The sequence below is a fragment of the Lissotriton helveticus genome, chromosome 10, assembly GCF_964261635.1.
Source record: "Lissotriton helveticus chromosome 10, aLisHel1.1, whole genome shotgun sequence".
In the NCBI taxonomy this organism is placed as follows: domain Eukaryota; kingdom Metazoa; phylum Chordata; class Amphibia; order Caudata; family Salamandridae; genus Lissotriton; species Lissotriton helveticus.
This window is the reverse complement of record NC_136071.1, coordinates 1,026,182,630-1,026,202,792: the sequence shown is the minus strand read 5'-3', so window position 1 is coordinate 1,026,202,792 and position 20,163 is coordinate 1,026,182,630. Positions and strand designations below refer to the sequence as shown.

Here is a 20,163-nt window from a genome sequence, read left to right as displayed (position 1 = left end):
GTCTGTCTTTACATCCATTACCCAACTAGTCTTGAATTATTAAAAACTATTTTCATTAATGAACTTGTTGACTGAAAATAGACTTGGTTTCATCTCTTTCCTGGAAATTCATCGCCTTGTGCTCCCTGGGTGAGAACAAGTAGAAGAACAACTATCCTTAGCAAGGTGCAGTGAACCAGGTGACCTCTCCCAAAATATTTAGACCTTTGAGCATGTGTTATACTGTCTTAACCCCTCTCTTAACTAGATGAAGAAGAATATGAAGGGTAGTGAGATGTATTCCCCTCACCATCCCGGAGAGAGGGATGGAATGTTGGTGAATCTCCTCTGGGACAGGGGGTTCAGAGTTCATAGGGAGCTTGGTCCTCTGGTTTGGGATATCATTTCATATTTAATATGTGCTTGCATGGCTCTTTGATTTCGCTTTTTCTCCCTTCATGGCCCCCCATAGGTAACTCTGAGTTTTCTCAAACATTGCAAGATTGAGCATATAGTCAGTTCGAGGGCTTTTCTTAAATGCACTGGGGTGCATTTTTTAGAACAGAGGATTCCTGCCAACTACATGAGGAGGGAACCCAGTGTCCGGAGAAGGCAGTGAGTGAAACACTGGTAGTTCCAAAAATGAAGAGGCTGAATATTCAATTCTGCTTGTATTTTTGTGAACATATTAATGTTACCTTCCTCCAGTAAGTGATCTTGTTCAAGTAGTCTTTATTGGTTTTATTACAATAAAAAACATAAAGACAGTAATAAAACTAAATTAATCAAAAGAACGCCTTCATCCTTAAGAAGCATATCACATTGAGCAATTATATTTTTAGGCAAATGTAGATAAGGGGTACAGAAAAAAAGAAAGGTGTTAAAGGCTGTGCATAGGTCTACACTTAGATCCTGATCTGCAGTCCTTTTGGTATCTTTATATATCCTATTCATATTTATACAAAATATATATATCCTCATCATAATGACATTAAGGTGCACATAGTGTATTTATATTCATTAAGGTGTACCAGATATAATCTTCCCATGGTTGAGTGCACAGTGAAGAGAACTGTCAAAACACGACTGTTCGGTACCGCTGGTGGATATCGAGTGATTACCAGGGATGTATAATTCTCATGAGGGACAATAAGTGAAGGCGCAGTTAAAAGGTGTCTTGAGATAATGGGAATGTAGAATGAAATGTTCCGCATATAGGGAGTATCTCTGCTTTTAAGAGGGTTTGAAGTTAGAGGCAGTGTCAAGTGATTCCCACATAGGTCTCTGTGGTGGGCGGCATGGGGAGAGTTGCAATGAGGTGTTATCTGACCTCTAAGAAAGGTGACCCGTTCTAGCTATAACTAGAATGAGACTTTGTTGAAGTTTTTCCAGTTAAGAATTAGTTTGCATGTAAGGATTTAGTGAGCATCGGTCATTTTCAGATTTCAGCTGAGTATCGAAGTGACCCAGCAGCAATGCTTCATTTGAGCAGGTGCTTTCAGGTGCTCAGCACCGGCACTTCTTTCACAGGGCCGGGGCTACAATTTCTAACCCTGCAGGTGGTGGTCTCAATATTAATTGTTCAAACTCAAAATAAAAAGAATAAAATACATTGCAGGGTGACTGGCTGGTAAATGTTCATAGACAGGCTAGCATACGCCTGTCCACACAGGCTTGATTGTGTATCACCACGGTAGTGATGATGTCATCACGCCGATCACAAATCCAAGAAATCATCGACAAATTATAACTTGCATTTCATTCCCCGAGTCTGCTGCATCCTGCAACTGCCTGAGCCTCCCATTGGATAAATGTAGCTGGGGTCTGGCTCATGACGGAGTTGAGGCAAGGAAGCTGCGAGAGCGCATTTGGAACTTGGGAGTGAGGGCTCTTGAGGAAGAATAAACGAAAAAAAGTGTGGGCTTTCCACTTGCTGCGTAGAGAGGGAGATAAGACGGAACTAAGTAGAAGAAAAGGAGACCAAATCAGATACAAAGAGAAAGCAGCCATGATGTGAAGAAGAGAGCGTTAAGAAGAGAGAAGATAGAATGAAAGGATGTAGAGGACAGGACAGAGGAAAAAAAGCAGACAAATGATATAACAGAGACACAGCTAATCACTGCTAGAGGAGTTATAGTAAAGAGCCAAGATCGAGGGGAGAAAGAGCAGAGCATGGATAAAAGTGAAGAGGAAAAAGGGCAGGGATAGAATGAATAGAGGGCAAATCAGAAATACAGGGAATAAGGTAACACACCAATTGTGTGACAAAGATAATAGAAAACAATTAGAGAGGTGAGAAAATAGACTCTTAGAGCAAAGACGTAGCGGACAGACAACAGATCAAGGTTAGAAGATAGAGACTGAGGCAGTGAGAGTGTTGAAAGTGGGGTTCACCGGAGGAAGAAGTGAGTTGTGTCCTTCTTCGCAAAATTTTCAGCACCTGCACTTCTTTTTTTACAAATTAAGCACTGCCCAGCAGTGCATATGGGAATTTCTGGGTGGGGTTAATGTTAAAGGTGTGTTTTATGCATCTTAAGGTGCCGCTCGCCAAGAGGTTTCTTTTGCCCTGTGCTCGTTTCACGCCGCTACAGGAGTAGCTGTGAAGACTTTCCTCAGCCTGTTTGCTTCCAAGTGGGAGGAGGAGACCAACTGTCCGGCCGCAGAGGAGGCGAGAGGCGCGGCTCCGGGACTGCGAGGACCAGTATCCACCACCACCAGCTGGGTCCTCTTCCCGTGTGAGCCGCGCCCCCTCCCAGTGCCGCGCCCCCACCGGAATCGTTCTTCACTCCTCGCGGCCCCCGCTACGCGGGAGCCGCTCGCCAAGAGGTTTCTTTTGCCCTGTGCTCGTTTCACGCCGCTACAGGAGTAGCTGTGAAGACTTTCCTCAGCCTGTTTGCTTCCAAGTGGGAGGAGGAGACCAACTGTCCGGCCGCAGAGGAGGCGAGAGGCGCGGCTCCGGGACTGCGAGGACCAGTATCCACCACCACCAGCTGGGTCCTCTTCCCGTGTGAGCCGCGCCCCCTCCCAGTGCCGCGCCCCCACCAGAATTGTTCTTCACTCCTCGCGGCCCCCGCTACGCGGGAGCCGCTCGCCAAGAGGTTTCTTTTGCCCTGTGCTCGTTTCACGCCGCTACAGGAGTAGCTGTGAAGACTTTCCTCAGCCTGTTTGCTTCCAAGTGGGAGGAGGAGACCAACTGTCCGGCCGCAGAGGAGGCGAGAGGCGCGGCTCCGGGACTGCGAGGACCAGCATCCACCACCACCAGCTGGGTCCTCTTCCCGTGTGAGCCGCGCCCCCTCCCAGTGCCACGCCCCCTCTCCCACATTAGGAACATTAGTAAGGTTACTAACGCGCACCGCGGGACGCGCGCGGGTCGCAGCCCGGGGCGAAGCCCGGGCCAAGGGCGGGCCCGTGGTTGCTCGGTAGTGCCCGGTAGAGTCCGGTCCGGGCCACTCCCCTTGGTTCTCATTGTTAAACCTACCACCTCACAGCGCACAGGGCTATCTCACATGTCTACCATGCCTGGTAGAACCAGAAGTAAAACTAAAACCAAAACCAAAACAGCCCTGGCTGTAGCTCAATTAACCGGACCAATAGACCAATTTATCTCACGGACCAACGAGGTAACCGATCACAGTATCTCTCTTCTAGAACGAAGAGTGTCAATGGACCTCATGAACGCAAAACGCTCGTCCTTGGGCCTTCTAGCAACCGCAGTTTCCCCTATCCAGCAATCCCTACCAATCTCTTCCCTTCCCGTGTCTGTGACTGTTGCCGACATCAATACAGTCCCTTCCACAGTTGACTTATCTGTAACCCAACTCAATTCTGATTCATCATCATCAGATGACTTAGAAGCAACTCCCGACTTAGTAGCCTGTCAAACACTCGAAGGGTCAGATACTAACATAGATACCTACCTCCGAGGAGTAAGGGAAGGAGCCATTCCCAAACAAGGTAGTACGAATCCATCTGATAACGCAGTACTTCCTGTTATCCCTACAGGATATGAGAGGGAGCCTGGGAGGGATCAATCTAACCAGTCAACAAAACTCGCACAACTTACGACAATAACTCCAATAGAAACTAACCTCTTATTCCCTACTATCCCCACCGAGATTATAGATAACCCCTGTAAAACCTGTAAAACCACTTCTCACATACTAACCTCAATCAAAGACCTTCTGTCTCACCAGTTGCAACCCATACAAATAAGTATAAGAAACCTGGAAGCCCAACTGGCAATTTTATCTTCCACGCATCTTAATACAAATTCACATTCTGCTAAGCAAGGGTCAAGAAACGTTATTCAGCCCTCAAAAGCACCTCTCCAACCGCAACCAACTATAGCAATCAATCAATCAATCAATCAATCAAAGACATTTATAGAGCGCGCTACTCACCCGTAGGGTCTCAAGGCGCTAGGGGGGGGGGGGGGGGGGTGCCGTTACTGCTCGAACAGCCAGGTCTTGAGCTTCTTCCTGAAGGAGAGGTGGTCTTGGGTCAGGCGTAGGTCGGGAGGGAGGGAGTTCCAGGTCTTGGCGGCCAGGTAGGAGAAGGACCTTCCTCCTGTTGTCGCTCTTCGGATGCGGGGGACGGCGGCGAGGGCGTGGCTGGTTGATCGGAGGTGGCGCTTGGGAGCGTAGAAGTATACTCGGTTGTTGAGGTAGCTCGGGCCTTGATCGTGTAGGGCTTTGTGTGCGTGGGTGAGGAGACGGAAGGTTATTCTTTTGTTGACGGGGAGCCAGTGCAGGTCTCTCAGATGTCCGGATATGTGGCTGTTTCGTGGGATGTCGAGGATGAGTCTGGCTGAGGCGTTCTGGATTCGCTGGAGTCTCTTCTGGAGCTTGGCGGTGGTTCCGGCGTAGAGGGCGTTGCCGTAGTCCAGACGGCTGGTGACGAGGGCCTGGGTGACCGTCTTCCCGGTCTCGGTGGGGATCCACCAGAAGATCTTCCGTAGCATGTGCAGGATGTTGAAGCATGACGAGGAGACGGCGTTGACTTGTCTGGTCATGGAGAGGGAGGAGTCCAGGATGAAGCCTAGGTTGCGTGCGTGGTCCGTCGGTTTGGGTGCGGTGCCCAGGGCGGGGGGCCACCAGGAGTCGTCCCAGGCGGAGGGCGAGGAGCCCAGGATGAGGACCTCCGTCTTGTCTGAGTTCAGTTTCAGGCGGCTGGTCGTCATCCACTCGGCTACATCTTTCATCCCTTCGTGCAGGTTGGCTCTGGCGGCGGCGGGGTCGCTGGTCAGGGAGAGGATCAGCTGGGTGTCGTCGGCGTAGGAGATTATGTTGAGGTTGTGTTGTCTTGCGATGGCCGCGAGGGGGCTCATGTAGACGTTGAAGTGGGTGGGACTCAGCGAGGATCCTTGAGGGACGCCGCAGATGACTTCGGTGGCCTCTGACTTGTACGGTGGTAGGCGGACTCTCTGTGTTCTTCCGTCGAGGAAGGAGGTGATCCATTCCAGAGCCTTCTCCTGGATTCCGACATTGCCGAGGCGCTGCACTAGGGTGCGTTGGCAGACAGTGTCGAATGCCGCGGAGAGGTCCAGGAGGATGAGGGCCGCTGTTTCTCCGTTGTCCATCAGGGCTCGGATGTCATCGGTGGCAGCGATGAGGGCGGTCTCAGTGCTGTGGTTGGCTCGGAAGCCAGACTGAGAGGGGTCGAGGGCTCCATTCGTCTCGAGGAAGGCGGCCAGCTGTTTGTTGACGGTCTTCTCGATGACTTTGGCCGGGAACGGGAGGAGCGAGATGGGACGGTAATTCTTGAGTTTGGTGGGGTCCGCTGTAGGTTTCTTGAGTAGAGCGCTGAGTTCGGCGTGCTTCCAGCTCTCAGGGAAGGTGGCGGTGTCGAAGGAGGTGTTGATAATGTCCCGCAGGTGGGGTGCGATGACAGCGTCGGCCTTGTTGAAGACGTGGTGAGGGCAGGGGTCGGTTGGAGATCCGGAGTGGACGGAGTTCATTGTGCGGACGGTGTCTTCGGTGCTGATCGGAGTCCAGGCGCGGAGGGTGGTGGTGGGTGGTGTTGCTGTGGTCGTGGCGTGCGTCGGTTGGATGCTGAAGCTGTTGTGTATGTCCGCGATCTTGTTGTGGAAGTAGGAGGCGAGGGAGTTGCAGAGGTCTTGCGATGGGGTGATGTCGTTGTTTCCGGCGTTGGGGTTGGAGAGCTCTTTCACGATGTTGAAGAGTTCCTTGCAGTTGTGTGCGTTGTTGTCCAGCCGGTCCTTGTATGCGTTTTTCTTGGTGGCGCGGATCAGTTGGTGGTGTTTCCGGGTGGCGAGCTTGAGGGTGGTCATGTTGTCCATTGTTGGTTCTCTTCTCCATACTTTCTCGAGGGCTCGGCAGTTCTTCTTGGAGCTCTTGAGTTCGTCGGTGAACCATGGGGCTTTTCTGCTGCTGGGTCTGCCCAAAAATCTCAAACAAAACGTCCCCCTGCAAAACCTGCAAAACGCAATGCAGAGTGCACAAAAGGCTAAAATATCCTCGGAGCTGCCCCACTATACGTCCAGTACAGGTTTGGCAAAACCAGGAACAACAGGGAACACACCAGGCAACGTAATCACAAATCACACTATAAATAAATCGATACCCTTACCCTCCAAATCAACGGTCATACCCCAGTTGCTATCCAAAAAGACCCCAAAAATGACACCAGCAGTCAGGCGTCCAGTTCATCTGCCGCCAGAGGCCACTCCTTATACAATTATTCTTACTGGTGTACCTGAACTAATGGAAGGTACGTCAGAAACTGCCTGGTCACTTAAAAATAAGGTCATGCAATGGCTAAGTTTCAACAGGCCACTAGAGCCTCACCACTCCGGAGGGATCTCCACAGTCCGTAGAGTAGTATGGGTAGGTGAAGTACCTAAGTCGACCCGCGGAGACTGTGTTATAGTAACATGCAGAGATCCTTCTACCGTGGAACACATTTGCTCCTGGCCCTCACTGGAGAAAAAAGGTGGAATAGACGCCCAACACCTTTCTTTCTTCTATCCGCCATTGAACTCACATCAATATATCCCAGCCTGGAATTGGCACCATCCCAAAGAAGATCAGTGGAAACAGGTGGGATATACCTACGACCATGAAACCAGAAACAGATCTAGAGACTGGCAAAGGCAGCCCTGGCAAAGCAGACCCTATCATTCACAGGAGGGCTGGCAGGGTTTTCCAACAAGAAACCGCTTTGACTGCCTAGAGATGGTGGATTGACCGTTTAGGTCCCAACCAAAGAGTAAAAACATCAATACCACTCCCCCTCTAGTAAACTCTGGACACCAGCCACCCTCATGTAAATCCGGTACCCAAGCAAAACAAATTCTCCTTACTTACAAAAACCCTAAGCTAGCGACTATGATAGACACCTCTTACATCTCAACCAACGGCGCGACGACTAGAGCTTCCGTTTCTCTTAGGCATGGGATTGATCCAAATTCCCATCAACTGAATTCCCATCAACCAAACGATCCGAAAGATCCAACTAACCCTTCTCTGATCTTGATAGAGATTCCGACAGTGAACTCTTTGAGGGAAGCCCCTGTTCCGCACGTATCCCCTGATTCCAACAAATTGAACCTTTCCATTATGTACTGGAACGTCGCAGGACTGTCCTCCAAAATAACATCAGAGTCATGGCTTGATACAGTAAGGGAACACCAGATACTCTGCCTCCAAGAAACATGGTGCACAACCCCAAAACATCTAACGGGATACAAAACCTTCTTCACCCCAGCAGTGCAGGGAGCCATGGGCAGGCCAAAGGGGGGTCTCACGATCTACGTTGCTAACACTCTCCCCTGTACATCCACAAAAATGTTAAAAGAATCCTCGACTTACCAAATTATGCAAACAAACCTTACAAACAACTGTACCTATATTCTCATCAACTATTACAATAACTCTGGTACATTGGACTGTCTGTCAATCCTAGCAGAGATTGCTACATTTCTAACAACCCTGCAAAACGACTCTAACCGAAACACAGCACATCTAATATGGGGCGGTGATTTTAACCTCAATCTGTGTCCCAACCACAAAAGAGGAATCTGTGGATTGCAAAATGAACTTGGAAATCCCATCCCCCATTTTGCCCACTCGATAGGTGGAAACAAACTATACGAGATTATATTCTCTTTAGACCTGGACTTTGCAAATGAACTAGTAGAGGCACAGCATGACTTTTTGCCAACCTTTCATGGAAGAGGCTTCCTAACAACTATAGATTATATACTGTCCTCCCATTCACTTAAGGGGCAACTAACAAACTTTTTAACTGGGACAAATGTAATGAGCGACCACTATCCACTCAGTGTAAGAATCACCTCAAAATTGGTAAATGCACACCCTGTAACATCAAGTCTTTTAAACCAGCAGTCACTAAACATGAATAAACTGAATGGCTACACGGTCAAATGGGCCAAGATTGACCCGGTGGAGATGACAGAGAGGATCCTTGAAAAATCTAACCAATGGATACTGGAATGCATGTCCTCAGAGACGCCACCTCAAACAATCATTAATAGCTTCCACAATATCCAAGAAACAATAACTAACGAACTCTTTGTCAAGCTAAAGAACAATAAGCCCTCTACTATGAGATGGTTCGATGCAGCTTGTCGGAAGGCTCTTTCAACCCTAAAAGAAGCCTTGCACAGACCTATAAGAGACCATGTGGAAATTTCTAATCTAAGAAAATCATACAACTCAGCCAGAAGGGAACGTAAAAAACAAATCAAACAAGAACTATGGTCACAACTGCATGACAGCAGCCAAAGGAAGGATAGTGCCTCATTTTGGCAAGTAATAAGATCCCCTTTTTTGGCCGACACTACTGAAGGAAAACACCTAGATGTGGCAGTAACTGAAGAAGACTGGGTCACGCATTTTTCCAAAATTTTTGGTCCATCTCCCAAAGTAGCAGCAGATACTGGTCCAGAAACAAGTGAAGTCCACATATCGAAGAATAACACCTACCCGATAAAAATTCATTTCCAACTTAGCGAAGTTATCAAAGCAATCAAGGCATCGAAATCAGGCAAGGCTCCGGGCCCGGACGGAGTTCCAATGGACATCTTCCTCCATAATACAGAATTCTGGTCACCGATAATCACCCGGGTTATGGCAGCAGTTACCTCGGTTGGGCTTTTTCAGTCATGGTCGACATCAACCCTTTTACCCATCTTCAAAAAAGGCGACCGTAACGACCCAGCCTGTTACAGGCCAATCTCCCTTCTGGATTCCATGGGTAAAATTGCAGGTCGAGTGCTCCTGGACCGTTTACAATCTTGGGCCCAGGAAAACAACATCATAACCGACCTGCAATACGGCTTCCAGAATGGGCTTGGGACCGTGGAACAGGCCCTCAACCTTGCCCTTCTGACCGGAAAATATGTTGGCGCCAAAGGAGGTAACATCTTCCTCGTCTATGTCGACCTGAGTGCGGCATTTGATTGCGTCCAACTTGGGAAACTCTGGGAAATACTCAGTGACCTTGGAGTCGACCCCTCATTAATAGTTTTTTTACGTGAACTCTATTCGAATGCCTCAGGGCGAGTAAGATTTGGTACCAACGGCGAGCTGTCCCGCTCATTTCCAATAACAAAGGGAGTTAGACAGGGTTGTGTACTGGCTCCCTTCCTGTTCAATCTTTACACCAATGGACTAGAGCAGGCTATGCTGGAAGGGAGCCAGGACTTACCCCAGATAGACCACCGTCCGATACCTACACTGTTATACGCCGATGATTCAGTCATCTTAGCCCGCACTTTGAACGAACTTCAGAAACAAATTAACAAATACGGCACCTTCATGGACTCACTTGGCCTCAAAATAAATATAAAGAAAACCTTCACAATGCACATTGGCCCCAGGGTTAAAAACCATAGATCGATAATGGTGGATAACACGAAGCTGGAAAAAACCTCAGTTTACCCCTATTTAGGAATTCTGGTGGACGACGCGTTAAATTGGCGTCAAGCTATTACCGCCAGAAACCTTCATTTTCGTCGCGCAACATCGGCCTTGATCTCATTCTCGAGGAAAATGGGGAAACCTGCGCCACCGGAACTTCTGAAAATATACTACGCCAAGTGTCACAGTGTGGCTACTTACGGAGCAGGCGTATGGGGATACGGCCATATAGACCACCTACAAATAACGGAGAATGGCTTTATTAAATATGTTCTAGCCCTCCCGCAAAGTTCCCCGATCCTTGCCTCGCACTGTGAGCTCGGCATGGAATATATTACAGACACCATTCGCTCTCAACCCGTCTTACTGTGGCAACGTGTATGGACTAAACCCGAGTGTCACTTAACCTGTTCCCTCATTACAGACTGTTTAGCTTTATCTAATTGGCATAAGATCCCATGGCTTGCTTACGTACGGAACTTTTTTAACGACCTTGGTTGCAAGTCCTACTTTGAAGATCCTGCCTCGATCGAATATATCTCCAGGAAACACTTAAAATCAATGTGCTTGGCACACCTGAGAGAGCTTCGTAACCAAGCTGAGATCATAAAATCTTCAAATGAACAAATCCATGCAATACAACTTTTCAAAGGCATGCAACCATATCTGTTCTACTTTTTGTCAAACCATGAGAAATTCCTATTAACAAGATTCCGTTTTAATACCTTCTTTCGTTTAGTCTCTTTTCCGGAAACTCATAACTGGTCCCTCAACCTGTTGAACTGTCCATGTGATGGAATTTCTCCACAGACAACGATCCATGTTACCCTGTTCTGTAAATACTACAAATCTCCACGCAAATCCTGGATTATTCCACTTCTTCGATCCAGTGGCCATAGACAGTGTTATTCTGCATTCCTTTTTTTGCAGTCCTTGAATACCCCACACAAAGCTAAATTCATAGTGACTTTCCTTGAAGCAACCATCACAATACGCCAAAAAATTTTAAACTAACCAGAAACATTTAAATTGTAAACTTCTACAAACTATGTCTTTTTTTTACACTGTTTTTCTTCTTTAAACTTATGCTTATGTTGAAAACTGTTTTACTATGTACTTTTTATGATTATACAATTGATAATCGAATAAAAGTTATTGAATTGATTGCATCTTAAGATATTGTCCCAGTAATTCTGCAAGATGGGGCAATAAAAGAGCATGTGGGGCCTGTATAAGGTTAAGTTTGTGGAGTTTAAAAGACAAAAAGCTTTGGTGCACTCATATAAATAAGAAGGTACAAGAGTGGGGGGATTAGTGAAGTCACAAATTCAAAATCAATACTCCAGTTAGAATTGAAGTGGGTGAAGAGTAGTAATATTCCACCAATGTACACTTCAGAAAGATCATAAGTCAAATACATTTAAGCTATCACAATGCTCCTGTTATGTTCACATTTGTGCCTCTTCCCTTACCACAGTCCCTATCTGCATGCAACAGTAAGCAGAGTGCTTCAACGGGGATAAATGTTGTGTTTCAAGATGGTATATCTTAACAGAAATATGAAATAGATGTCTTTAAAATACAATGCTACTTAATAAGAGTAAACTGTGAACTACATAAACTGTAAAAGAGTTGGTAATGGCTAGACAAACCACCATAAGCTGTTTGGTACCTCTTGGTAATCCTGGGGCCTTAATTTGTAATATTTCACTTTTGGGGCTTTTACGTGGATTTTGCCTTTGCCAATAGCTCATTAATGCATTCAAAGGGTGCGTACATCGTCTACGTTTCAGAGACCAGCACTTAGTATTGTTGTAGAGATTTGTTTGGAGTTTTTTTCAAACGTTTATCTGAAAAGTGACAACTATGCACATATACAAATATGTGATACGAATAATGTGGAGTGTGTAGTTCATTATAACTGAATGAGGGTGGAACTTCTTTGTAAGAATCTACAGTTCATTTCCTTCATACAGGACTGCAAAAACCATGGAAATATTGTAAACATCAGGCACTTTGAACATACTGAAATATCCCAATAGATGTAAGGCAAAACAACAATTTCTCATAAAAATTGTTACCTTTTTCAATGATACATCTGAGGTCTCTGTCTCCACGCTGTGGGAGACACTAAAAGTCGTGATTAGAGGCCACTTTATAGGCCTGGCCACAGGCTACAACAGAGAGCGGTGAACCAAATGCCGCCAGTTGGAGTCACAGGTCAAAGGATCTAGAGGCCGTCTACGCCCGGTCAGGCTCGGTGGCTGTCCGCCGTCAATTGACAGCTGCACAGAAACTATTACAGGCAGTGGATATGGGGAGAGTGGAATATGCCCTGCTTAGAATACGCCAGAAATACTATGCAGGTGGTAACAAGACGGACCCATGCTGGCGCACCGCTTCCGAACCCAGGCGCTGGATCAAAGGATCCCCGAAGTACAAGGGGTGGACGGTTCCTTGTTTTAGAAGGATGAAGCCATAGCTGATGCTTTCGGGGCTTTTCATAAGACCCTCTATACTGCCGACCCCCTGCTGGAATGTAATGTCAGGGTATACCTCTCCCAGATGCTCTCCTTCAGTGCCAATTTGACTACATTCACGACCCTGGACATAGATATCACGCCGCAGGAGGTCCTGGCCACCATTCAAAAACTACAGCCCAACTAGGCGCCAGGACCAGATGGCTATTGTGCGGAATTTTACAAGGCCTTTGGTATACTGCACCTCCTGTTTTGGCAAGGCTGTTCAACTTGTTCAGTCTGACAGGTGCGCTACTTGACTCTATGCGCTTAGCCACCATTGCGGTGATTCACAAGACCAGTAAAGACCCCAAGTGCTGCGCCTTCTGCCGCCTGATTTCACTTATAAATGTGGCCGCAAAGAACTTTACGAGCATTCTGGCCCATAGGCTAGCCCCTTACGTTCTGGGATTGGTTGATTTATCCCAGAGCGAGGATTTAGCGACAACTCAAAACGACTGTGCTACCTCTTGGACAAGATACAATGCCTGTGAATACTGGCCCTACTGCTATCATTTAATGCTGAAAAAGACGTTGATCGTGTGCATCGGCCCGCGGTTCCACAGTTGGGTCTGTTCATGTTAGGCAGCTCCCCAGACTAGAAACTACATGAACGGCTGGATGTCTCCTCCATTTCCTATAGGGCAGGGAACTTGGCAGGGTTGCCCCCTTCTGATTCTCACCGACCCAGATAACTCTTTGACAGCCGTCATGACGGAACTGGTTGTGTTTGGTGAGGCCTCCAGGTTTAAGACCAATCCACAGAAGTCTTCAATCCTTGGCCTGACCACCACTGAGCCAGGCCAAGGCCCCTTCCCCGGACCCAATCCCCCTTCCAGTGCGCCGAGGGTGGGATCCCATATCAGTGGAAACAGGTTCATTCTACTCTCATGGCCACCACTGCCCACAACTATGGGAGCCTGCTAACGACTACACAGGCCGACCTCACCAAATGGAAATCTCACTGCCTCTCCTGGATCTTGCAAATAGTGGTTGTTAAAATGATGCTTCTCCCTAATTTCCTCTATCCCATGCAAACTCTGTCCCTCCAACTCCCTGCATGGATATTGGACAAATTACAATCGCTGACCTGGGACTTCATATGGGAAAGTAAACTAGCGCAGATGGCTAGAGGCCGTGCTTTCCTTCCAGTGTTGACAGGTGGGCTGGGAATTCTGAATTTGCGCTGCTACTACCAGGTGCTCAACTACGCTACATGGTGGAATGGTCTTGCACGCCTTACTGGGAAACACTGGTGTTTCATAGACCAGTCAATTGCAGCCATCCATATCTGTAAGGTACCCTGGCTACCAAAACCCCACAGGCCACCCGGTGTTTGTCTCCCCAGTAGTAAGGTCGACGTTTGGGATTTGGTACAAGGTACAATTGCGGCATGGTCCTTCTACGCCAATTTCCCCAAAGACACCATTGACAGGTAACCCACACTTCCCACCAGCCTCTATGGGGCTCAGCATTTGGGCCTGGCAGGAAGTTAATTGTAAACCAGTGAGGGACTTGTTTGATGCCAAGGGATTGGTGGATTTCTCTACATTGCTTATGCACTATGAACTCCCTAACGTGGCACGATGGCAGTATCTAACAATAGCACGTTGGGTGACTCAACCCTGGAGTCAACCACACGCTAGTAGGGTACTTACACCTTTTGAGAAGTGACTACTCACTCACTCCATAGACAAGTAACTCCTATCGGACCTCTATGTCTTTTTGAATACACCTCAGAATCCCCCACAATCACCTGCACAAGGTAGATGGGAGGGAGAATGTGGACGTCCTTTCACAGATAGAGAGTGGAGTGACATACTACACCGCGCACAAACCTCTGCTCTTCACACTTATAGTAAAGAAATGTTCATGAAGATCGCCCACTATTGGTATCTCACCCCAGCCAGGACCGCCACTTGGTATCTGTTAGATTTGGGGGTCTCTAGTTGGCATAGGTAGGTACCTGTGACAAATAGGGACCCTGGCGCCTAGTCAGGGTTAGGGGGTAAACTCCTAAAATAACCTTTGCTCACCCTGTTGGTAGCTTGGCGCGAGCAGACAGGCTTCTACCATTGACACGTAACCCAGACTTGTCGCGAGCAGACAGGCTTATCTCAGAGGCAGTAAAGCATTTGTGAACACATACAGTAATCAAGTGACAACACTACGGATGGACAACACCGGTTTTATATCAAAAATAAGTATTCGTTATATAGACTTATCACAAGACCACAAATGACAAAAATCCACAATACTGTACTTAAAATGGTAGAATTAGCTTAGTTCTCTTTAGATCTTAAGACGCAGCACTTTGAGTCAATTTACCTTAAAATGCGTGACGCAATCCAACAAAAGTGTTGCAGGGAAGGTGGTGCGTCAGTTCCTTACTGCGCTTCCGTGGCAACGTGGCGAGCAACGCCGTGATGCGATGAAATTTTGGTGCAAAGAAATAAAGATGTTGTCGTCTTCTTGATGCGGGCTGCGACAGGCCCTGCGACACGCTTCTCGGGGATGCGGCAGCGTCTGCTGCGAAGTGGATCCTCTTAGACGATGCAGGGCGTGTTGACAATGATGCGAGTCGTGACGGGCCTTGCGACATGCTTCCTGGTGATGCGGCGGCATCTGCTGCAACGTCGATCCTCTTCGGCGATGCGTGGTGCTTCAACAACGATGCGAGCTGCCATAGGCCCTGCGACACGCTTCCCGGTGATGCGGCGACGTTGATACTCTTCTCCGGCGATGCGAGGCGCTTTGTGGACCCTGCGATAACTCAACGGTTCTTCTGGGCCGCGACAGGTCCTGCGACACGCTTCCTGGTGATGCTGCGGCGTCCGCTGCGACGTCGATCCTCTTCTCCGGCGATGCGAGGCGCTCTCGTGTTGTGCAGCGGCAGTTCGGCGTCACGCTTCTTGCTCGTGAGTCACGCTTCCAGCTCCTTGCGATGCGCAATTCCTCAAAAAGTCCCGCACTACTGCAGGCACTTCCAAAGAACTCTTGGGGAGCTGGTGGGTGAAGTCTGTTTTCCCTGAGACTTCAACAGGAGGCAAGCTCTTTTCTCAAGCCCTTGGAGATCCTTACAAGTTGATGAAAGTACACAAAGTTCCTCTCTCCTTTCTTTGGCAGTCAGGCAACCACTGCAGGACAATCCCCCAAGCAGCACTTCAGCTTAGGGATAGTCTCTCCTCAGTCTCTCTGGTTCCACTCCTCAGCAAAGGTTTCTTCTTCTTGTCCAAAAGTGATGTTAAGTTCTGGGGTTTGGGTCCCCTCTTTTATGCACAGTCTCTCTTTGGTCTCTGAAGGCAGAGAGGCCTTTGCCTAGTCCAAACCAGTTCTGGTCAGTCCTGGAGCACTCTGTTTACATGACTCCTTCTTTCCTTTCACAGTGCAGGGCAGAGACATCAGACACACCACAGGAGGTGGAGCCAGCATTGTGGAGGGAAGGCTCAGCCCTATTCAGGTCCCAGGTGCAACTCCTCCCTCCCATCTAGATGCTGATCTCTCTATTCACCACTGGGCTGACTCACCCTGTCTCCTGGAATCCCCCAGCCCCTACCACTCAAATTCCAGACAAGGAATACACAACTAGCAGAGGCAGGCTTGGATAGTTAGACAAGAAAATACCTACTTTCTAAAAGTGGTATTTTCAAACACAGAATGTTAAAACCAACTTTACTAAAAAATGTATTTTATCATTCTGAGTTAAGGCATACTAAACTCGAATTTCTACCTAGTTCCCTGAGTCAGTTAGGATTATAAGATGTAATAATAAAACTGCCCATTCTGGCCAATGGGGAATAGGTAGCCTTGCAATAGTGAAAAACTAAAAGGGCTGTAATTCACTATTAGGTCATGCCACACACATCAGAGCTTCTCCTACCTTATACTTACAATGCACCCTGCCCTTGGGCCTACCATATGGGTGTCTGACATGAAAAAAAGGGAAGGTTTGGGGACTGGCAAGTGGGTGCACTCACCCAGTCAACATGGCAGTACCAGACTACCCACAGGCTCTGCAGTGGCAGACCTGAGACACACGTTTACAGGCTGCTTCTGTGGGTGGCACAACCAGTGCTGCAAGCCCAATAGCAGCATTTGATTTACAAGCCCTGGGCACACTCAGTGCACTGTACTAGGGTCTGACCAGTAAACCAAATCAGCCAATCATGAATCACTAATCCATACATCAATTTACAATATGGAGCACTTGCACTGTGGCACTGGACAGCAGTGGCACAGTGCCCAAAGCATCTAAAACCAGCAAAAACACACGAGGCAACAGCAAAAAATGGAAGGGAGGCCCACGCCAAGGTGCCAGGTCTAACAGGATCCTATGGGTGGCGGACATTGCTGGCGTCTCAGTGGACATAAGGGTACTCTTACTCAACTCTTATGGCAATGCCCTTAACTGGAATCTTTCTGGGCGGGGACCTTGGATGCAGAAAACGTTATGTTTGTGACAGATATTCCTAGATTTCAGAGTTATGTTCTCCTGGGTCTCCCTAACTCTTTCACCTACCAGCTATGGTCCAATAGAGGCAGAACAATCACTCTTGCACTGTAAGCAGCTAAACAGATTATCCTTGCTAAATGGAGTACAAATGCCATAGCTACACAGTTGGACTGGGTACACAAATTATGGGATATACTAGGGATGAAAAAGCGGACCAGAGTGGCTACGTATCACCTCCCCTGCGATGATAAGATGTGGCAATCCTGCCTTCAATACCTGTCTTATGAGTTCCGTGAGCTATCATGCCCCGATACTTACGAATACAGCGCTTAATCTCAGCAACTGTACCTTAAGAACGCTAGAACATCTTAGCTCACACATGAAGCCCTCGACACCTGGTGCTAGCCCAAACGGTACTTCCTCCCTGTCCTAAACCCCTCTAACGCTTCTTTCTTCACTCTATCCATTCTGTTCTACCTTATCTTGATGCATGCCTACACTGCCTATTATTAAGATCACCGCCGGCCACTGGATGTAGGTGGGTTGTTATCGCCTGTTCTATATAGAATCAATAAAATAGATCTAAATCCTAAAATTACTACCTTTTGCCTAAATTGTCTAGTCTACAACCAAATTCAGAATCCGCTTCAGTATCATACGACTTAACACAGAGGAGCTCGAGTGGGGGGCATAATTCAGATTTTCCTGTCTTTGCATTACAGAAAAAAAATCAATGAGTGAATGTGCCATTTTTAGAATCTACTTTTTGTGTTGAAATTAGAATCTACTTTTGTGTCAACATACAGGAATAAGGTGGCAAATAGTTCAGAAAATCAAACAGTGGGACATGGACCACTGCAGGAATCCTGGTGTTGCTCTGCCTCAGCCACCCCGCACAGACCACCCTGAGCCCGTATGATCTGATTGTCTACCGAGCAGCAAATATGAATTACCTTAATACAGAACCTAAATCTAAGGTGGCCTATCAGAATATCTTAAGCAACCTGCTGTTTCTGTCTGCTTGGTAGGTCCCTAACCAATCAGTATTTGTCTTTGTGGTTAGACCTTTCTGGTTGACAGAATCGATTACCTTAATGCACCATGTTGTGGGCATGGAAAGTATGGGCAGCCTAAGAATTACTTTTTACTGATAGAGGAAAATGTTGTCACCCAAGAAAAAAACAATCTGCCCCACAGGTGAATACTAAAAGAGGGGATTCCCTTATAGCTCCCAGTCAGCAGCACTATTGAAAGTGTAACTTCATGCACATATGATAGCAGTAGAAGGATGGAAATCTGGAGGTGTTTCACATGCACATAAACCTCTACCCACACACTCCCATGGTTTTACTAAGCAACCACTGGATTTTAGCTACAACAGAACTTCTATTTCTGGATCAGAGGCAGTGCGGATGCTAGCAGACCAAAGCGCTCTGCAACAACCATGCTTTGCATCTGCCCAAACCTTTCCTTCTTCATCGTCAGTTGGGCTTTTTGGTACATTTATTGTATCTATAAGTAAGTTTTGGCAAATAATTGAATTACTCTTCAAAGGCACAGCTTCCTGATAACTTGTTAGTTCCTACAGCTGAGGTCTTTGGTGACATTTTAATATCTCCCTTTCTTTCCAGATTGCTGTCCCTCATAATGATGAGTGGAGCCGCTTCGCCCGGACATTGGCTGAGATTCAGGCCAATAGATCAGATGGTGAAGAAGATGGAGCTGTACAGCTTTCAGCCTAGCAGATGGAGGTCCATCCTTTCAACCACTGGGTTGCATCTGATTGCCTTAACTCTTCTACTGTATCACTAGTTTTTCCTGGTCTCTCTATTGCCCTGTGCTACTCTCCCATGCTTTTGTACGATTACCGTATGACTCCATGTCACAAGAACAAGAACTCACATTTTCCAGTCCTGGAACTTCTTTGTGAAAATCACTGTTAAATGTGAACAATCCAAATTAACTAGACACACTACAAGTCCCTGAGTGCGCCAATGTTGTGAATGAAAGCCTAAGCTTCAAAGCAAGGTGTTCTTGGGACGTAGACCCATAAGATAAACCTGGTAGGTAAGGTTAGATCGAATTTACAAAGAAGTAGGATAACAATCTCCTTAGTCTCCTGGAAGCCCATATTTAATCTCGTGCCTGGGCGCACCATGGTCCCACGGTATTACTTCCACATGCAGACAGGTATGATCATCTGCAGATGCGGTGTGCTTCACTGCAAGGCACTTGATGAAACACGTTAGATGTGGTGTTTTACACTGTGACTTGCGGTATGAATGGTTGTACTATATGAGCATTTCTGTTCTTTATTTATTGCAACCTGCTGTATGGAACATATTTATATGTGAGCATAAAAATAAACGATCCTAAAGCATGTCCCTAACGAGAGCATTGCATCGTCTTTCTGTCACTGTAGACGCTACATTTAGTCCAGGAAACAATCGCAGTAGCTCAGAGGAAATAAACTATGAAAGAGCAGTGCAGCAGATTGAAGACTATTCCTTTAAAGTCTGCCATGTCTTTTCTCTTGATCAATATTTGAAATAGATTTGATACTTGTGATGCAGCTTAATAGGAACAGTACCTTGGGTTTCCTTGGCCACTATAATGAAAAGAACAGGCACTGGCAAAGCCATTATGTCATGCCTGTGGAATCTACTGGCCTTGGAAATTCCTTTTAAGATGCTGTACAGCATCAGCAAGATATTGTACAACCTGGCCAAATGTTTAAAATAAATCAATACAAATTTTAATAACGCGATGAAGCGGCGAGTCACGCCATTTTACAGACATGTGTCACCATACATGAGTGCCTATGAAATGACACAGGTTTTATTTTTTTTGTTTACCAATCTGAGATGGATCAGTAAAAAAAAAAATTGAAATTGAAGTAGCAGCCGGCAATTTGCTAACTGGCTCTTGGGGGAAAAAAAAAAAAGACCAGGCGGGTAGGGTTCGGGTGAAAGCAACGTGGATTGGACAGAGATGGGAAGCCAGGGGATGTGGGTGGGATAAAAGCAGCACCACAAAGGTTGAAGGGAGAAGCACACACGAGAAAGCAACAAGGGGGAGGTTGGTAAGAAAAACAAGCACACAAGACAACTAATAGCACACGAGGGAGACAGCAGCACTGGAAGGGGGTCAGAAGCACAAGGAGGGAGCTCTCATGCATGGCTAATGCAAAACCAACAATTGATGGATGGAATGTTGCACAATGGCAAAACATTCACCTCCAGTTAGAGATCTGGGATTAATCCATCGTTATTTTGCTCACCACACCACCCCAGTTCAGACATGGCCATAT

General features: G+C 47.1%; 1 protein-coding gene across 3 annotated transcripts in view; it reads left to right on the top strand.

Annotated features, from left to right (window-relative positions):
- The window catches only part of DYNC1I1 (dynein cytoplasmic 1 intermediate chain 1), a 2,048,030-nt gene extending 2,028,807 nt beyond the window's left edge, over positions 1–19,223 (top strand). For all 3 annotated transcript variants that reach the window (XM_078663722.1, XM_078663723.1, XM_078663724.1), the window contains exon 17: positions 18,485–19,223. In XM_078663722.1, the coding sequence (XP_078519848.1) occupies positions 18,485–18,595 (111 nt within the window). In that variant the 3' untranslated portion in view covers positions 18,596–19,223. The remainder of the gene's footprint in view (positions 1–18,484) is intronic.
- Positions 19,224–20,163: the final 940 nt, after the last annotated feature.